This window comes from Hypanus sabinus, chromosome 19 (genome assembly GCF_030144855.1).
Source record: "Hypanus sabinus isolate sHypSab1 chromosome 19, sHypSab1.hap1, whole genome shotgun sequence".
Classification (NCBI taxonomy): domain Eukaryota; kingdom Metazoa; phylum Chordata; class Chondrichthyes; order Myliobatiformes; family Dasyatidae; genus Hypanus; species Hypanus sabinus.
Window position 1 is genome coordinate 20,932,392 of NC_082724.1, and position 21,571 is coordinate 20,953,962.

The window sequence follows — 21,571 nt, forward strand, 5'->3', positions numbered from 1 at the left end:
ACAGCATTTTCGTGTATTCCTTATAGGAAGAACATATTAAAACTGATGGAATAGATGGTCACAACTAATTGACTGCTCTGTCCTGGATCGTGTTGCGTTTCTTTGTGGTTATTGAAATTGTACCTATCAGATCTCTGACAAAAAATTCGTTACTTGATTTCAGAATCAGCTTATAATGTGAAATTTGTTGTTTTGCAGCAGAACATTGCAATGCATAGCAGTAAAAGCTATAAATTATAATAACAAGTATATATAAAAATAAATAAGTAGTGCAAAAAGAGAGGGGAAATTCTGAGGAAGCTTTCATGGGTTCATTGTCCATTTAGAAATCTGATGGTGAAGGGGAAGAAGCTGTTCCTGAAATGTTGAGTGTATGTCTTCAGGCTCCTGTACCTTCTCTTTGATGATAACAATGAGAAAAGGGCATGCTGTGTGTGATGGGGGTCAGCAATGATCGATGACACCTTTTTAAGCATTGTCTTTTGAAGGTATCCTGGATGCCAGAGAGACTAATATCTATAATGGAGCTGATAGAGTTTACAACCTTCTGCAGGTTTTATTGATCCTGTGTCATGGCCTCTTCTTAACAAATGGTGATGCAACCAGTTAGAATACTTCCCATGGTACATATGTAGATCTGTAGATGATTGAAAGACATTGGGGAGTATCTTACTGTTCTATGTTTCTATTTTCTGAATGGATGGCATTTCATTCCAGTTTTAGCATCTTGAGGATTTGAAGATTTTAAATCCTGTTTTGTCATCACACTTCTCAACAAGCATTCCCTTTCCTTTGTTTGAAGAGTAAGGCAAATTCATAGCCCTAGAGCAGGGGTTCCCAAACTGGGATCCACAGACCCCTTGCTTAATGGTATTGGTCCATGGCATTAAAATAAAGGTTGGGAACCCCTGGTTTAGAGCATTGTTGAAAAGCATCAGCAGCTGTCACACTCAAATGATTATAAGTCTCACCTCTCATTCAGAGTGGGTGTGGTCAGAGTTGACCAAAAACAGAAATACTTAGCATGTCAGGCAGCTTCCATGAAGAGAGAAACAATTAACTTGGCAAGCTTTTCTGGTGAAAGATAATTGACTTGACATTAACTTTATTTCACTCTCCACAGATGGGGCTTGATCTAGTGTGCATTCTTCTTTATTTATTTGCAGCTATTTCTCTTCCCTCTCAAACTGGATCCTAGTTTTAGATTTTAGATGTGTTAAATTCAGACATATTAAGCTGGGTTTTTTTCAGCACTCTTTTGATCACATGTTGTCTAATTTGTTGGGAATATGTGGTGAAAATTGTGTTGTTTGGTTGAGGATGCTTCAAGGGTGTTAATGGCATAATCTTCAATGCATCAAAATAATCAATATCACTTAAGAATTAAGAAACAAATAGGTTGAATTATATTGTGTGAATTTGATCCATGTCAGATATAAAAGTGAAGTAAGGAGTGTACTGTGAGATCTTATTGAGAAGAAAGAATGAAAATGAAAAAAATACTAAGATTATAGCATCAAGTCCCTGTACAATTTAAGTCTTTCTGGTAAGAGATTGGCTGACAGTAAATAGACAAATAATACATGAAACAGGCACCTGTACCAATATTTTTTATTAATTATATGAATTTTTATTTAGCCTGAACAATTTATATACAAGTCTAGCAATGTTTTAAAAATAAAATGCAAGTAAGAAGCAAAAGGTGAAATAGCAAAATTGATAAGTAAATTCTAGAGTTCAGAAAATCTTGGCAATATCACTTCAACACTTGAATTCGCAAACTAATTTGCATTTCAGCAATAGCATGTGTTATGCACATGTGGTTATTTTATCAGCAGGCTTCAGCTCATTTTTCTTCCACTCCATTGCTTTCACACTGCATACTCATCAGGATACACAGAATATATTTCCATTGAGAAAATGATAGATGTACTTTAAATCTCCAAGTCAATTTGTGACCCTGCTGACTCTAGCAACAGTATCAATTAAGCTAAATAATTAATCAAGGCTTTAATTAGGCACACAGAGTGTCTGACCTAATTTCATCTATTTTATTCAAAGCCTTTTATTTTAAGTCATCCTCTTGATTTTAAGTTTTACTGTTGCATTTATTGTCTGTACAACACACAAAATCTGTTACTAGTCTGCATTACTGTTACTAATCTCAGAAGTAATACTGGCTAAATATTGATATCATATGAAAAAGAACTTAATTGCATAAATTAAGGAAATTTGTCCTACACTAATACTTGACTTTTTATTATCTTATTCTAATTCTGTATATCCTGCTTTTCTCCTATAGCAGATGGATGCACAGTTACAATAAACTATTAGATCCTGATAAACAATATGGGATTGCATATACTTTTAAGCGGCATTTTGCAACCATGGAAATAAATTTATTTCCTCTTTTGACATTTTCGTAACAACTCATCTAGAAGTGTGATAGTTTGTATTAGAAGTTATAGTTACTGATGAGTTTTCCATAAATTGATTGTAACATTCTGATACAGCTTGAAGGTTTAAGGAGTTCCAAGTAAGTTTGCATTGTATACTTGTGCAGTGTGTCCTGATTTATAGAGCTCACGAGGTGCTCTGCTATTTTTGATGGCTGCTGTGCTGCTCATTTGAAATATTCAATCCAAATGTTACCTTTCTGAACGTTAGGAGAAACAGACCTATTTGAATTTGCTGCATATTACCATCCATTCGATACTCAGTGGAAGGAATGAAAATCAATACTGTCACTAATTGTGGTTCTAAAGTTACTGGGTAAGAGTGATAGGTCCTTCCCTGAAGGATGATAATGAAAAAATTGAATTTTAATAAATCATTAACTGTTGTAGGTCTTTTCATCCTGCAGTACACAGCTTTATTTGATTAATTTCACTCCCTGCCAGTGATTCGAAAATCAAATTTTCCAGGCAATTGTCTATTATCATGTTAGGAGCTTAACATATTGCATTATAGATTTCTGATTAATTACTAACTGGATACATAAGAAAATTGTTCCATTTAAAAAAATATATGTTTTATATTGGTCAGTGCTGACAATTAATACTTAAAAAGTGATCATTGAGACTCTTCTTCTGTCTTCATTCTTTTCTCTCCATTTGAATTATTTCCTATCACTATGAAATAGTGAATTTTCTAAAGAAAGGGAAAAGGCCAAAGCCAGAGGAGATTTTCAGAAATTACGTGAGAAACAACAACTTGAGGAGGACCTCAAGGGCTATCTGGATTGGATTACTCAGGCTGAAGACATCGATCCGGAGAATGAGGAAGACTTTGAGAATGCCGAGAAACGAAATCGTAAGCATCTTTCTCTATTACTATAGGAATATGAGATAGATAGTATACTGACATTTACTATAAGATGAAACAAAAAAATTATTGGAAGTACTCAGCATGTCAGGTAGCATCTATAAAGAGATAAAGAATGTTTCAGATTGATTAGCTTGAAACAACAAAGTGTGAAAGACGTAGTAATTTTGAAGTTATGGATGGATGCAATTTGTTTTATAGTATGGTGTCAATCTGAAAATATTTCAAAGTATCCTTTAATTGGTTTATTTTATTTACGATATTGGAGTAGTTTAGTGGCTTTGTATTTTGTGGGAATCCTCACTCACCCTTTCATAACATGAAACCAGAAATGACCAGAATATTAAGAGAAGATCTTGTTCTTTTGAACAATGAAATAATTGAATAAAAATAATAACTTTTTAGGGATTTGTAAAGCAAGTAACTAAAATGCAAGATTCATTGGCAGATGATTTTGTGCCAGTGATTATCAAACATCTGGAAATTAGCCTGAGCATGACTCACTGTGTTGAATATCTAATATTATTGTGTGCATGATGGTCATTTTTAACCTTCCAAAAGTTGCTATTAAAATGAAACAAGGAGCAAAGAGTAAGTTGGTAAAGAGATACAACTTAAATGCCCCCACTTGGACACCAATGCTTAGCATCTGCCAGACTCATTATTATATTCCTCTTTTTCCATAGGCATCACTAATTACAATTGTAGCATTTCTATACAGTACAACCTACTGAAAGATGTTAATCACAGGCTCCTTCATGAGATTAAATCTTACAGTGGCTTCAGACCACACACAGGAGAGGGATTGATTGGGCCATTGTATCGTATGGGTGGATGAACAACCACACAACAAAGTAACATGTTCCATCCTTGCTTTTTGTCCTTTCTTTGGCAATCGTTTGTGTTGCTGTACTGTGACTATCAAAGAAAGTATTCTTTGGGAGTTGCCCAGCTTCCAGTCTCTATGATAGTGAGATAGCAACTACATTTTCTACACGTAGTTGCCTCCAGAAGACGCTGTGTATGTTAAGTTTCACTGTCTGATTCAGAATGAAAACTGTTTATAAAATTTCCTGATCTTTTCTGCATCATCCTGTTACTACCACATGCGGTGTCCATTTAGCAAATCAAAGAGGCATAAACTCAAATGTATAGGGAATAATGGTGTAAGTGAATCCCAAGCATTTCTACAGCTATCATGAGTAAAAGGATAGTAAGAGATAACAAAATTGGTCCTCTTAAATGTCAGTGTGGTCATCTATGCATGAAACAAAAAGAGATAGAGGAGATCTTAAATGGTATTTTTGCAATCTCTATTTACTTGGACATGGAGACTATAGATCTGAAGCAAAAGAGTAGTGAAGTTACGGACCATATCCAGGTTACGGAAGAGGACCTTGAGGTGAATTGGAAGCATAGAAAACCTCCAGCACAATACTGTATTGTGCTGCAGGTTTTCAATGTTTCTATGTATCTAGGCCCTTCGGCCCACAATGCTATGCCGAACATGCACTTCATTTAGAAATTACCTCGGGTTACCCATAGCCCTCTATTTTTCTAAGCTCCATGTGCCTATCTAGGAGTCTCTTAAAAGACCCTATTGTATCTGCCTCCACCACCATCGCTGGCATCCCATTCCATGCTCTTTTTTAGACTCTGTCTAAAAAAACTTACCCCTGACATCTCCTCTCTACCTACTTCCAAGCACTTTAAAACTGTGCCATTTCAGCCCTGGGAAATAGCCACATAATCAATCCTGCTCATCATCTTATACACCTCGATCAGGTCACATCTCATCCTCCGTCACTCCAAGGAGAAAAGGCTAAGTTCACTCCATCTGTTCTCGTAAGGCATGCTCCCCAATCCAGCCAACATTCTTGTAAATTTTCTCTGCACCTTTTCTATAGTTTTCACGTCCTTCCTGTAGTGAGGTGACCAGAACTGTACTCCAAGTGGGGTCTGACTGAGGTCCTATGCAAATATGAAGTTCCAATGCACATTCAGGTATATCTAATTAGAAGTATGTGACGAAGCTTCCGATGGATTTACTGAGGCACAATAGAGTAGAAAGGGATGAGGCAGCAGCGTTAGGATTAGGGTTGAATAAATCATCTTAAACCTTGGATTAAGTCACCACGTGTACAATGAATGGATTGCTCAATTGATCTCGTCAGAAGATGGGTACCTGATTTTCATTGTACATGTTCTGATGTGGATATCAAAATCAGATTAATTATCACTGTATTATGTGACATGAAATTTATTGTTTTGTGTCAGTGGTATAGTGCAAATACAGCAACACTATTAATTACAGAAAAAAATAAAAGGAATAATGAGAATGTGTTCAAAAACTGTTCAGAAATCTGATGGTAGAGGAGAAGAAGCTGCTTCTGAATCATTGGGTGTGGGTCTTCAGTGGTGGTAACGAAAAGAGGCCATGTTCTGAATGGTGCTTGTCTTTCATGATACATTAATGTGGGCTTTGTGAGGCACTGTTTCTTGAAGATGTAGTTGATGGTGGGGAGAGATGTGCCTGTGATGGAGCAGGCTGCACTTCTTGCAGATTTTAAGTATCTGAAGATACCTTCAGGTATCTAATCAGAAGGATGTGAATGAGCTTTTGACAGATTTTCTTTTTGGCATTTGTTTTGTGTGATATCAATAGCTGTTGCCCTTAGAACCTGCAAGAAAATCCCAGGGCAACAGACTAGCATGCTTGGAAAGACTGGCTTTGGATTGATGACTTGTGTCAACAGAATCATTCTAGGGTTTGTATTCAGTAAATATTTCAATTATATCATGAGAACAGCTAAGGTAAGACTTCCTTCATCTCTTCATATTTCTTAGCAGCTGTAATATTATACCTTCCAATAACACTCTGACAGAGTGTATCTAATAAAATCCTCTGCATACAAACATGATTAAAAATTTCCATACCTTTTCTTATTGTAACAGATGCTAAATCCTCAGATTTGTGCAATGAACAATTCTTGTCAAGACTACTTTTAATCTTCACTCTCCAAACACATGGCTTTCCAATCATTTCTTTATCCTCATTTCATCTTCAATTAATAAGAGTTATGGTTTGCCTACCTCTAATTTAGAAGAACTGAGCAAAAGTCAAACTTTTAAATGTAAAGATTTCATCTGTGACATAATTCATCTGTTTTGAATGTCAAGGCAGTTGCAAGAGCTTAAAAGTTTTTTAAGAAGACCAAGGAATATATTCCTGATGACCTAGCCAGTATTTGGCCCTCAGTTGATATAACTGAAAACAAAAATGTTTGGTCTGCATCATATTGCTGCTCATTGAAGTTTGCTCCATGTCTGCAAAATGCTTTCCTTTGTACATTTCATCAGTGATTAGAGTTCAGAAGTACTAAAGTGCTTTTGGATAACCAGAGGTCTTCAAAGACTCTTTATAAATGTACTTTCTTTCTGGTGAAGCTTTATGAGAATGCAAATTGTGTGCACATACAATAATATTATAAAAAATTTGTATTAATTATCCCTTATTCTTAAGAATGTGAGAAAGGGGCATGCATTCAGAGGATGTCTATCTGATATAATGGCCTTTATGCAATTGGTGGAAGGTACAATTAGTTTATTTTAGTAGGATTTAGTGGCTCAGATACCTTGTTATTAAAGCAAGATAGAATGAGGATAAGGAACTGATGATTGAAAAGCCATGTGTTTGAGAAGTGAAGAATGAAAGTAGCCTTGAGAAGAATTGCTCATCGTGAAGGGAATTTAGCATTTTTCCTGAGTAATGTGTTGCATTCCCCTCAACAAAGTAAACTCCACATCTTCAAACTGCATTCTAAATGTCTTTTTATCATCTTCAGCCTTACACCACCATCTTAACATTTAAAAAATTTTCTTCTTGGCCCTTTTCAGCAGTAAACTACCTGAAAAATATATATCCCAGATTGAAAAAAGGGTTCTTTTAAGAATGCGCTGCTATATAATCCAGCAATCCCAAGCACCAACATAGAAACTGGCATTCTGTGTGGGTTTGCCTGTGAGCATAAGCAGTCTTCATTTGGGGAAACACCCAAGAGCAAATACCATTGATAGGGACAATTTAATAGACATTCAAGAACTTCTCTTGGCTGTCTTCATTTCAGAGGTTCATTTATAAAATGAAGAGCTAAATTGGTTGGCACTGGAAACCTGTGCTGACACCACGATGCTTGATTAACCCATGCAAAGGTTTATGCTATCTGTTCATTATAATGAATACATTGTTCTGCCACTGTTGCTGTGGAACCATATTTCTTGAACACCTCATCATATTTCAAACTAGACTGTGTTCTATTAAGTCAGTGGCACCTAGTGCCTGTTACAGGTGCTGAAAGTCATTCCAGAGATCTTTGTAACTTGCTAAAAGAATTGGCAGAAATTATGAGATAGTGGTTCTTGGCTTTTCTGATGCACAATAAAGGTTATGGTTGATGTGGTGGAGAAGAGAAGGTTGAGTTTTCTCTGCCAGGAAAACCTTCAAATACAGTGAAAAGGATCAGATAAACAAGTTGTGTGAATGCAGATAGTATGGGCTTGTAATAAATTCAATGATATCAGTGAATATTGTAACTCTGTAATTCCACATACTGCCAAACTTAACACGTCCCCATTACTTACCTGTTAAAATCTCTATTAAGCAGGACAGATAATTAAATATTCATTTGCCCAGTTACATTGCCAGACATGTTCTGATGCTGCATCCTTTTATCTCCTGCCAGTAATTCAATCCAAATATCCACATCAGTTAACATTTTTCATGACAATTATATCTATTTCTGTCTCCTTTGCAGAAGGTCCAAAATTGTTGCTAGTAGCAATGAACTGACAATGTTGGCCATGCACCTCCTAATTTCCTCCATTCCTTTGCCAGTCTCTCCAATGGTACCTTTCTACTTTCCAATATTCAAGCATTTCAGACTGATTAGGCAGCAGATGAACAACAAGAGCTCAAAAATCACTTGTAGCCATTATCTTAAATACAGCTTTTTTGCATAATGAAGGGCAAGCTTAATGGCAAGATCTGCACATGGGCACGACTAGCCCAAGAGCCAGAGCAGGAAAAAAAGGAGGGCGACGTTTCTAATACGATTCTGTTTTGGATGTGATTTCAGTGGGGTGGCATAAAAGGAAATCCTGGTAGATATGCATATTGAAATTCTAGGTGCATTAGTTAGGAAGTCAGAAAGCTCACATGAAAAATCAAGAGGCATGTCTATGACCAAGATCTTAATTTAAATGGCAACAGAAGGCATCCAACGAAGTGCTTTACTGGAAGCTCAGACCTCTACTATCATGTCTCTGGTTATCAGACTTGCAGGATGCTATTGTGGTTAAGTATTCTGTTTTCCAACAGACTACTAGGATTATTAAGGTGCCTTTGTGTAGCGTAAATTTGTTGTCCTCTGTCATAGGGATAGCATTCATAATCTAATTACTGCTGCTCTGCCACTGCCCTTGGTGCTGGTTAACCAACCAGTCTAGATTGCAGTCCTTTGCTAGTTCCAGGCTTAGACCCAGTAATGCTAGCCTCCTGCAATGAAAGTCAATTGCAAGGTCTAGCATAGGCAAAGGTAGTAGAAGATGTAAACTTAAGAAAATCAGAAGAGTAATTTCATGAGGCTAGTGTGGTATTTGTTAGTATTTTAACACAGATTGATTTGAATGAATTTATACTTCTTTCTCATTGTAGCACAATGGATAATGTGACAATCAGCAATGAAGGTAGGTAAAATGGAAACTAGGAGACTTGATAATGCAATCTGATGAGCAATCCAGGAAACAGAGATGTTGCCTAAGCCCACTTGTTGACTTTTCATTTTGAGACCAGCAGGAAATAGTTTCCAATAACTCTAAGGGAAGCAATAGTTACTGCTGTTGATAGGTTTACTGACAAGTTGCTGAATGGAAATGAAGTCAGATGAAATGCTTCCCACTTGCTGAGAGCACAAAAAGGGAAGCATCAGGTTTAAAAGCGTGCAGCTGAAGCATAACGGACAATAATACAACTTCGGCAGCTTTGAACTTGTAAGGAAGTACAGATAATACAGGAAGTCAGTAAACAAAGGGATATGGATTATGTTTAATATGTTTTGCAATTTGACTAAAGAATTTAAATCAAATGAAATTAGTGAGATTAATTATTCTTTTACAGAATGACTCTTTAAATAATTCCTGCTTTTAAAAAGTTAGCTGTGTTATGTTCTTTTCTAGCACTGTCTGACAGAGATGTTTTACTGTTCCCCTTTTTTGAAATAGGAAAAGCTAAGCTAAAAATATGTGAAAGATGCTATATCCATTTCATTGACAAGGAATTCCGCTGTCATGCTCAGAATGGGTATCATATAATTAAAAGTTGGCCAGATGAATTGGTCTTGAATATAAAATTCATAGATGACATTTTTGGATTGACCGTACTATAAAACTCGAGAGTATATGTGCCTGAGGCAGACTTAAAATTTGTCAGTGAGTCTTTTGAATGAAGCCAAATGTTAAGTGATATCATTACCATCAAAATAGCTTTCATCGCTCATATCACAGTGCATTTATGACTTTAAATATTATCTTTACAAAATAGCAGGCCCTTTGTGTCAATATTTGCTTTTGATACTTTGGTGCTTCAAAGAGTAAGAAGATACAGAGAAGATACTATTAGACTAACGGAAAGAGATTTATGTGAAGTCTCGTTTGAATGCACCATATTAAATTTAATTTTAGATTGCGTTGCACCATTAATTTTCAGAAATAAAAATAATTGACATTATCAATATGAAGAATGGGCATCAGCTTACAAAATTTACCACAAATTTGGCTGTTGTGAGTTTTGCTATCATTAGCTTGGTCGTCAATGTCTCATCTTTGGTGATGTTTAAAGCTTTGTTTTTGTTACATATTATGTGTTACCTCATTTGTAAATTGCTATTTCTAACCTTTACAATGTTGTTGCTGCCATCTGATGATAAAATTCCTGTAACTGCATGCAATTGATATGAAGGGGTAACTCTGGCCGAATTACTCGAAAAGAAGAAAGGAAAATTTGCATGGTTTAGCCAGTCATCTGAAACACATGGTAATTGTGGCTTGTTTTTTTTTGTTCTTGAATTTTCTTTTTGGTGTTTTGTGGCATATGCTTTCTTTTGTTACTGGTTTTACCTCCGTTGCATGATCAGATATTTATGTTTATTATGTGCTTTGTTTCATCATGATTATTTTTTAAAGGATCTTTTATTTAAAAAAAAAACGAATTGTCAGCTGATTCTGCTTTTATGGAATGCGTAGCATAGCCACGTTTACATTACTTCTATAGTGAAAGGTAGCAAAATGAAATTAAATTGGATGTGACCAAAAAGTTGAAACTTGTGAACATGCTGCAAGCAATCTGCTTTTTCAGAGTACATTCAGTCTGTACCTCAAGTAAATGCTTTAACTGTGAGATTTGCCTTTCAGTTAGTTTTTTCAGTGCTATGTGTGATGACTTGAGGGAAAATTTTCATCTATGGCACAATGTGTAAAAGCTGCTTTCCTTCCATTATCTGATCTAAAATAAAATCAACTGTTAATTCTAAAGGGGCCCAGGATCCTTAACAATCCATGCTGTTGAAGTAGAATAAATGTGAAAAAATCATACTAATAATTCAGCCATTCAATAAAAGAAATTAACTAGCTGTGCATTATTTGTCAAGATTTCTCCCCACCAAGGTTTAAAAGTGGAACAGATGAACATAAAGAAAATCAGAAAAATTGCTGATGCTGAATATCTAAAATAAAAACAGGAAATGCTGGAAATATTCAGCAGGATAGGCAGATCTATGGGAAAAGAAACTATGCTGGATCTTCAAGTTGAAAATCTTTCTTTAATTATGTACATATTTTCAGTGGCCATTTTATTAGTACCATGAACATACAGTCAGTGGCTACTTTATTAGGTAACCCATCCTCTTAAGGGTTCGATATGTTGTGCATCCAAAGATTCTCTTCTGCATGCCATTTTTGTAAATTGTGGTTTTTTGAGTTACTGTTGCCTTCCTGTCAGCTTGAATCAATCTGGCCATTCTCCTCTAGCCTCTCTCATTAGTATTGCATTTTTTGTTTTTCCCACCATTCACTGTAAACTTTAGAGACTGTTGTGTGTGAAAATGCCAAGAGATCAGCAATTTCTGAGATAGTCAAACCACCCCATCTGGCACCAACAAGTATTACAGAATCAAAGTTACTTAGATTACATTTCTTCCTCATTCTTTTGTTTGGTCTGAACAGCTGAACCTCTGCTGTATGTTTTTATACATTGTGTTGTTGCCATATAATTGGTTGATTAGATATTTGCATTAACAATCAAGTGTACCTAATAATGTGGCCACTGAGTGTATATTGTTGCTTAAGTCTGATTAATAAATGGAGCAGATAATTCTATTATATTAATATTCCAATGACTTAATTATATTGTCAATTTTTCCCTATTAACAGATTAAATTCTGATTCTTTTATCGCTTTCTTAACTGATACCTTGTATCACATCCTTTGTGCTTATATTCACTAGCTGAATAATGATTAATCTCAAAAACTGGAAGCATTTTGAAAATTAATGTGATTTTGACACGTACAGAAAAGAATAGAAATTGTATTACTCAGAGGTTTTTTTGATATTAAGTGTGCAAAAGTCTGCTTTTACCTCTCGTACATCAAGGTCACAATCAGAGTCATAGTCATAGAGTACTGCAGCACAAAAACAGACTCTTTGGTCTATCTAGTCCACTCAAAACTGTTATTCTGCATCGACCCACACTAGAGTCATAGCTTACGTAACCCTCTGTCAGAGAATCTACCCTGTTTGACCGTATTTTACTGTAAGAGAATTTACCCTGTTATCTAACAGAAATATATACTCAGGCCTTGGTATAAGGTTGTTGCCTTTCAACTCTACCAATGTCAGGTTATATCATAAATTTATACAGTAGATTTTGGGTAATAGCCAACAGCCGAACATACTTGGTCAGCGATTTCAAGAAGCACTTTTTAGATATCAGTAAGTTTACAAATGTTCCCCCATGATACTCAAAATTAGAATTGCACATGTACAGTCAATATTCCTCTATTAGCTAGAGACTCTCGAACAAAGGTTAACAATCCCTCATCACTGACATGATCTATTGCTAGCTATTGTTAGCTTTCACAAGCAAGGCAGCGTCTATGTCTTATCCTGTCACCCTCATAACCCAACTATTGAGCAATACTTAGCTAGTCAAGCTTGACAACAAAATTTAATTCAATTTTCCTCTTAATTTTTTTTCCACACCCTCCCATCCATGTACTTATCAAACTTCTTCTGAGTATTGCAGTTGAACCCACATCCACTACTTCCACTGGCAGCTTGTTCCACACTTACACAACCCTTTGAGTAAAAAAGATCCCCCTCAGGTTCCCCTTAAATATTAGACATTTCACTCATAACCCGTAACCTTGGGTTGTCATCTCACTCAACTTCAGTGGAAAAGGACTGCATGCATTTACTCTATCCATGCCCCCCCCTCATGATTTTTGTATACCTCTATCAAATCTCTCTTCATTCTCCTGTCTCTAGTGAATAAAGTCCTAACCTATTCAACCTTTCTCTTTAACTCAGGTCCTTGTAACATCCTTGTAAATGTTCTGTATACTCTTTCTGTAACGTTCTCCTTCGGGTGTAACGAAACGCCGAATTTAACGTCCGGATAAACCACATTCAATGAGAACCAGATCGCAGTAAGATTAACCATTTACTGTTCACTCTTCACATTAACATATGGTGAAAACTGTTGATAAAACAATACAAGATTGATACAGTATTTGTTCCTTCCTTAATATCACATTTCAAGTGTAAATACTTGCAAAGGTGACTATAACTACATTACACTAAGGTGCAGTATACAGGGAGAGTTTACCTGCTCCATTGACTACTTTAAATACACTTCCATGCAAACTATCCGCGACTCTTTAACTAACGAAAGCATAAACATTATCTACCGTCGTTACTTCTAACAGGATCGGCATTAACATCTTAGTTCAATATATCGATTATCTATTAACTTACAGCGTTGCTCTCACTGTGATTTCTCATGCCTGCAAAACTACTTCTGCTCAGGTGAGCCTCGTGGTGAGCCCCCACCCTCGCGCTAATTCCAAACCGGTACTTTCCCACAAGACGCGGCGAAACCGGATGTGACGTCATCGCATGCCGATATATTTTACATGCAATGAATATACTTTAAACACTTCTAATTCTAACTAGAAAATACTATTGAATGAATTACTAAGCGAAAATATTATAAACTAAATAACTGTCGTAAAGACAGCACACTTTCACTACCTTGTAAATCTCTCTATACTCCTTCAATCTTATTGAAATATTTAACAATGTCTTAATGCATTGTTTAGTGTCCAATGGCATTGAAGGTTTTATGTAGTCTTGCTGATCTGACATTACTGTTTCCAGATGAGGCTTTGGAGAGTCTGCAGCAATGTAAGCACCTGTGTGACTTGCCTCAACAAAATAAAGGATGTGCTTTTCCTTTAAATAAAAGATAGTGTTATTCTTGATATTTATTTATAAGAAAGGGGTATCAAATAATAGAAAACAGAAAAATCATGATATATGTCTTAAAAACTTTCACACCTGAGTGTTTTTCCTCCTTGTAATGGCTTCAACATTCTTGCATGGTGTTGTAGATCCTCTGTCTGATTACAATCTGACTGACCCTGAATGGAAGAGAGAGAACAGATTTGGTGACTTGTTCAATGTCCTTCTTAGGTGGCTTGACCTCTGTTTTTGCAGGCAGAAAGGTATGAAATGTAATTGATGGGTAGATGATGACAAGGTTGTCTAGAAGAGAGGGTGTATAAGAGGTGAAATAAATAATGATATTAAAGATTGTTTATGTATTATATATAAATACACACACATATGGGCAGTACTTTTAGGTGGTATGGAATACATCTTGACATATCTTATGAGATCATGGAATTTCTTTTAACATTGTTCTAAGATGTAGGGATTTTTACCCCCAGAAAAGATAATGAACTATCTTTTACCAGGCTCTTCTAATAGTGGTTTTAGTGTGTCTCTTGCTTTCTCTGGCACACAAATTTCACATGCCTCACATGTATTTCATGTGATGGGAGTATTCTTCCCCAAAATCTGGGAACTTGGTCCTACCTTGCAGCCCCACTCCTTCAAGGTGGTATGTTACTCATCTTTGGCTGCTATGGGGTTTATATGTTTACAGTCTGATGCCCTCTGTGATTGCTGATCATCTAACTGCAGATAACCGCAATCAATTCTTCTGTCAGGAGCAGTATAGTTCCTGTACAGTGTTTCAATCTGCTTGTAACCCAATCTAGCATTGTTTCATAAGTCTTTTTGACCTATTTTCCAGTTCTTTTAGGTACCCTCTTTGGCATTAACATCTAATACTCAACACTGCAGTGCTTTGGCATACCAAAATACTGATACAAAAATACAAAATAGGCAAGAGGCAAATATCAATTTTATTCCCTCTAAAACAAGACAATGCAAACTAAAATCTAGGACATTTACTGAGATCAGACCAAAGCATATCAAACATTAGTTTTTTTTTGTTACAGAAATAAATAATCAAGTCCATGGTGCTTAGCCCAAGAAGCCCCTCATCCAACCTAGGTATATAGGGAGAACTTTATTCTTGTCGATTATTTACTATCTGTGAAAAAGACAAAATGGGAACTCAGTGTATAATACTTGCGTTGACTTCTACATTTGCATAGATAACCAAATTGTATGGAAGGAAAATAGCAACCTTCTATATGTATCAATTTTATATATGATTTTCCTCATGAGATGAAAATTTTCCTGTCATATTTTAATTGTTTGATTAAATTAGATAGTCAGAGTTATAGTAAAATAAATTAATTGTATCTAATTTAATTATGTAGGTTTCATTAAGTTTCTATAGATTTCTACAATCTAAGCGCAGCTTTCAGTCTTTTACTTGAAACTAGATGACAAGATTACATTGAAACAAGACTACATTGGTATATGTCATAATTTCTTACTTTGAAACATACCGAGGCACCGAGACATACATTTTTTAATCTATATTTTATTCTTTGTGTAGTGGAGGATGATTGCAATTAGAAAATCTTTCTAATTGCCTTACAGGAATTACACTTGAGTAAAAGAATATATTTGACTACACTTTCTGACTTCAAACTGTGCCTTGTCCAGACCATTCAGGAATGTTAAATCCTCCTTCAGTGTTGGGAAGCACACAATTTGCTATCAATAAATACCTAACTGTTGCTTCAATGCTAGTTTCATTGTCCTTAGTTTCTTAAGCCCCATTTTTCTGTGCAGAGGTCTATTACTTGTAAAAGATTCCAGATTTATGGGACTTCCTGCAATGACTATTTAAATTCATTTAGAATCTCTATGATTTGTTAAGCAGTGGTCCCATTTTATGACATCATTCCTGTTTTTACAGACTTCCAGTTCAAATCCCCAATCACAAATATTTAGTTCACAATTAAATAAATTGCTTGAATTTGTTTAAAGCCAGAGAGAAGAGGTGGCTGATGGAAACATTCTAGAATATCTAATTAAAGTGATCCATGAAGACTTTTTGGCTTGGAGATATCAACTAGTGAATATCCTTAAAGAACAAATCTGGCTTGTCTACTTGGTTTAGTGGTTCTTTGCTTCTTGTTAGGGCCCAGTTATTAGATGCTTGCAGATAATAGGCCACCTTTCCAGCTTTTGTACCCTTCTAAGAAATTTAGATTGATTTAGATTTTGTTTCTTCCACTTGAAAAGTATATTTCAGAAATTTCTCAAGATTGTGATATTGCATTAGAAAAAAACTTTGCTCCTGAAGGTTAAATTCAACAACTAATAATTCCTGTTAGGAGCTGTGTTTCAATGGATTAAAGAAAGGAGTTGATGCCCTGTATTTATAACTAACATTCACTTTATTTATATATATCGCTTCCACTGAGTTTAAAGTGAATATTGTGAAATATGTAAAAAAAAGATTACACTTTGTAGATCACTTCATATTTATGAATCGGTTTAGTTTTAAAGATAAATCATAACATTGTTTGAAGTCATTTGCATTTTTCAACTGCATGATATTTATTTCTGAATAAAAACAAAATTGTTAAAGGATTCAAAATGTCTGGTGTATGATAGACACCATTTATGTCGAAACAATTACTGCTTCAGTGGGAATGTTACTTTATATCTTTTTAAGATTACTTTATTATGTGATTTTGAAGAATTTTATTATTTAAGAACATTGCCATACTAGATTTGTAATCAGTATCACCATTTGTTTTCATTTCTGGCTTTAAAACAGACTTTAGTATTGTTATCATGATAGGAAAATATGTACCAAACAGAAAATGAATTATTACCAATTTACTAATTTTCCCCACTCTTCTGACAGCAAATCTGCCTATTGGCGATACTGGATCTGATAACACAGAAAATGCTGCGGGTGGAGGGAGTGAGAATGCAACATGCTGTGGGTCATTATGGTGAGTAAGGACACACCAAGAGAGACACAAATTTAGGTGCTAAGTAGATAGGGGTGAATGCATGCATAATTAGGAATATATACTGTATACATGCCATAAAGATAGCCACATATAGCAAATGACAGACAAAAACGAATGCACTGACATCAAGGGACAGAAAGCTGGAGACCAATAGAAAAGACCAGTTAAAATATACAAAAGCATTGACATAAAAAAACATCCACACAGAGACACCTAAACAAAACATGAATAAAATCCATATACACACATTCATTCAGACATGTACAAATTGGTATTATTTTTATTAGATTATGAGAATACTGAACATTTAATAGCCTGTTAATTAATTACTGTAATAGTGTGTGATTAAATTGATCATAATTTAGTACAAAACAGCTTCCGCTTCATCCCTGTGGATCTCAACCTTATCACCACTCACAAGCCTGGAGCTTCAAACCCTTGACTTATGCTAAGCATTTGACTCAAATCAATCACTCACTGCCTCCGCTTGCAGATTCCAGCAATCATATTCCTTTTCCATTTTCAGTCATGTATCTATTGGACTGGGAGAACAATCTCACATGCTGTTGTACTTGGAGATCACTAGCTTTCAGTTTCTATATACTGTAAATGTGGAAGTTAGCATCAGGTTACTGGCCTTGTTGAAGTTCAGGATTGACAGCTATTGCTGTCATTTGATCTCATGACCAACAGAATTTCCTGTAAAGGAAAGTGAGAGAAAGAGGGGTGAGGAGAGATAATTTGTGAGAAGTCTAATAGTGGTAATGTGGGAAAGAGAAGATGAGTGAGAGTGAAAGATGAAAGAGGAGGGAAAAATTACAAATTTGAAGGGAGTGGAAGGAGACGGGAAGGATGAGGTGAAGAGGGCAAGTTAAAAAGATGTGGAAGTCGGAGAATGAGAGACAGGAAAGAGCTAAAGTGAAAGGGATATAAGTCGGAGAGCAAGAAGTTTAAGGTGTATAGCTGGAGTACTGTGTGGGGACAAAGAAGTGAGGCAGGGAGGAGGGGAGAAATAGAGAGAGGGTTGAGAGGGAGGTAAGCTGGAAAGTTGATAAGTAAATCAATTGGGAGGAAGAGGACAAGTAGGAAAGTTGAGTATGGTGGGAAAGGAGGGAGAAAAAAGATGGGACCTTAGCAACTCCTTTTTTCCTCCTCAATGTTCGCCTCTTTATTTTCTCCTTGAACTTCTTTCCAATCTCATCTCAAACTTGAGTACAGACACAGCAACTTGGACTCTGTCTTTACCCAGGTTTCCTGCTACATTTTCCTTGCAATAGTAATTGAAAAACTACCTGTTCTTTGTGTGTAAACTTATGTAGCCAAGCTATCTGAAAATAGACTATATGGCTGATCAGCAAAGGTTGCAAAAATTAAGAAATGGCAAGATAGTGCCAAGCTCTACATGATTTGTATACAGTGAGATTTTAACCTGTACTGTTGGAGGTTATTAAGATAATATCCTCCAATAATACAATATTTGTCTTTCGATCCATACAAAAATATTGATATTATCTTATCATTTAAATATGAGCTTCTAGCAGTAATGTACTTCCATTAATACTTCTAATAACTAAGAGGAGAAATCTCTTGCCACAATAAGTTTCAGGATTGGGAGACAAAACTCAGGAGTTGTTTAACTTACTTAATGTTAATAATTGAGCATTTCTGTTTATGATTGTGTTTCTGTTAGGTTTACCATGTTCCCAGCTTAGTTTGTCAGGAGACTAATACACATGTACTTTAATGCACCAATTACAGTGCAATATTTAAAACTGCTGGAAAAAAATAAGTAACGATGCTCATTCACTGTTTTTGCTGTGCTTTCAAGAGTACAGAATTTTGCCATTTTCATATAGCATTCTTTCAAATAAGTCTGCATTATTGATGGACCATCTAGAGAAAAATATATGTTGCAACTTTTTAACTTTTTGGAGCAAGTTTGAAGTGTTAAAGCAGAAAATCAGAAAGTAATTCCATTTGCATTGGTTTCTAAATGAGGATTAACTCGATGATCCATAGATATCTCCAGCTCCCAAACTGTCACTTACATAAACTGATTTTGCTAAAAAATGTGATGACATTAATGTTCATCAATGTTGAAAGTACACAAATAGCTTATTACTCAAGTAATAAAGTTTAATTTGTCTGTTTGAAATACTTCCTTTTGAGAAAAGAAAAGCACAGAAATTCATTTGAATTATACCAGTTTTATGAGTGCAACCTGCACCTCTGCTACCTCCGCCCCCACCCCATAAACCTTCAAATAGTTGGATTGCTCATGCTGCATCTTCGCCAGCCTGGAGCATTCAAGAAGATTTTTGCAGTCTATTGCTCACCGTTTACGTGTCATCATCTTCTGCATAAATTTGCATTAAGGAGGCCAGTCCTGATTATCAAAAGAGCAACAAGAAGGGGGAGGATGAGATTAATAAAGAGTGAAGAGTGGGTGTAGCATTGCAGCATCCAAGCAGTGAGAGCTCATAGAAAGTAGCTCATCTAAAAGCATTTCAAATGAGCCATATTTCACAGCTTCAGTACTAACAGTTCTAATATCCTAATGACTGTAATTATTAACACCGTGTAACTGTCTTCATTTAATCTATACTGAAGCCTAATGCTTATCTTAGCATAAATAACGAAACATAAATTAGAAAAGTGTATCCAATAACACCATCCCTCTCTCTATATTTAACACAAAATATGAAGAATGAACCATATTTACCTGCTTGGATGCTGAATGAAAGGATCCTGTACCAAGGAGAGAGAAACTTGCTTCATGAGGAAGAGCTTCACTTGGATCATTTTCTGAGAGAATGAAGAATTAGTACTGCATTGCACCACCATAAACATTTCTAATTATGGTTCAGATCTGATGTATACTGGTGAAGGAAAAAGAATAATATATTAATGGCTTATTTTAAACATCATTTTGATGGAAAAGCTAACAGCAATTGTATAGTGGAAATTGCAAAAGATATCTCACGTCCATTCTTAAATCATGAAGTGACAGCTTGAGATTAAATTTCAGCTTGCTGAGTTCCTTTGCACTGGTTGCAAATTTAGAGGTGAAGTCCAGTAATTAGCTGGACAGCTCCATCCTTTATACAGTTAGACAAAAGAGATCACATCTCAAAGTAATTTGTATGATACAAGTAACTTTATTTTGACACAAATGTTATGAATCATTCCACAGGTGGTACCATATTGCACATACAGTACTCAATAAATATCTGGGCACTGTATTAAGCCATTAAAGCCTGAGCATTTTTACACAACATGGTGACACTATGACAGACACTTTTCCTTGCAGACTGGGAAAAAAATGAGAACAACGGCGGAAAGGTTCTGGTGAGGGGAAATTTAGAAAGTTAAAGGGCAAAGAAATCATGCAGAGTACTAGTAACCAGACTTTCTCATGAAGGGTGAATGCACACAAACAGAAAATATACCTTCAGTTATAATCAGAATAGAGAAAAGTGGGAAGAAAATAAAATTGGAAACTTTTAATTTGAAGATACAGCATTCACAACAAATTTCAATGGCACAAATAGAAATAAATCCAGTATGATTCCAAAGATATGGTTGAAAACTGATCAATCTTCTGAATTAAACACTTAAAGATATGTAACTTTCAGAAGAGATGAGCAAAACAATAAAGAGGCAGTGTTGTCCTATTAATACAAAGAATAAAGCAGTAGAGAGGAAGGATATAAACTCAAAAAATTACGAAATAGATAAAATGTTACTGAAGATTATTCTGTTTGCTAGGAAAATGATCATGGCCGATCCCCTTCTCTGACTTCCTCTTTCCTTAGTGTAGGTGCTAATGCTTCATGATTTGAAAGCCTTGGAGACCACATCGTTCTTTGAAACAGCGAGGTGCTGTTGAAAGTTGAAAGTTGAAATACTGGTTGAAAGTTAAATACTGGCTCCAAACAGTAGTGGCAATGCATGGCAGAATTCAGATAAGAAAATTAGAATTACATGTAACATGAGGGCCACAGGAAGTTTAATTTACACAAAGAAAGAACAAACTAAATGAGCAGGGAGAGTGAGGAGGATAAATTCATCCAGTGTATAAGGCAGAGTTTCTAGATCAATATAGTGAGAAACTGATGAAGGAAGAGACCATTTATATTATGTAATGAGAATAGTCATCACAGTTTGATAGAGTTTGATACAAAAATGTAACTATTTTAATTTAATCTGAAACTGATGCCTTAAATTTGAATTGGGCGAACCACAAGAGCATGTCGTGAGTTAACAGTAGTGGATTGAGAAGCTACTTTAAAGAATCACTACATACTGTAGCCTATGAATAATCTATATATTAAAGGCACACCTAAAAGGAAGTATTTCACCTGTGGTGAATTACATATACCTGTCTCGACATGCCCCCTGCTGACTGCTCCTGTGGCCCCTCCCACTGACCGTGGCTCCTCCCCCAGACCCTGGTATAAAAACAATTGAGGCCTGAGCCCGGCCTTCAGTCTCTCAGTATAGTGGTCAACTACTACTTGTTCTTTCTTCCAGTCAATAAAAGCCAATATTTCGCCTCATGTCTCAGAGAGTTATTGATGGTGCATCAACACCACTGTGACTATTAAGAAGATAAATGTAATATTAAGTCAATTGAAAGGAAATATGCTTTTGGCAAAAAAAC

At 35.6% G+C, this 21,571-nt stretch overlaps 1 protein-coding gene across 1 annotated transcript in view; it reads left to right on the forward strand.

The window, feature by feature from the left end:
• LOC132377787 (voltage-dependent L-type calcium channel subunit alpha-1D-like) overlaps positions 1 to 21,571 on the forward strand; it is a 348,931-nt gene that overhangs the window by 173,316 nt on the left and 154,044 nt on the right. The window contains exons 9-11 of the mRNA XM_059944141.1: positions 3,143 to 3,312; positions 10,340 to 10,414; positions 16,797 to 16,887. Coding sequence (XP_059800124.1) covers positions 3,143 to 3,312; positions 10,340 to 10,414; positions 16,797 to 16,887 — 336 coding nt within the window. The remainder of the gene's footprint in view (positions 1 to 3,142; positions 3,313 to 10,339; positions 10,415 to 16,796; positions 16,888 to 21,571) is intronic.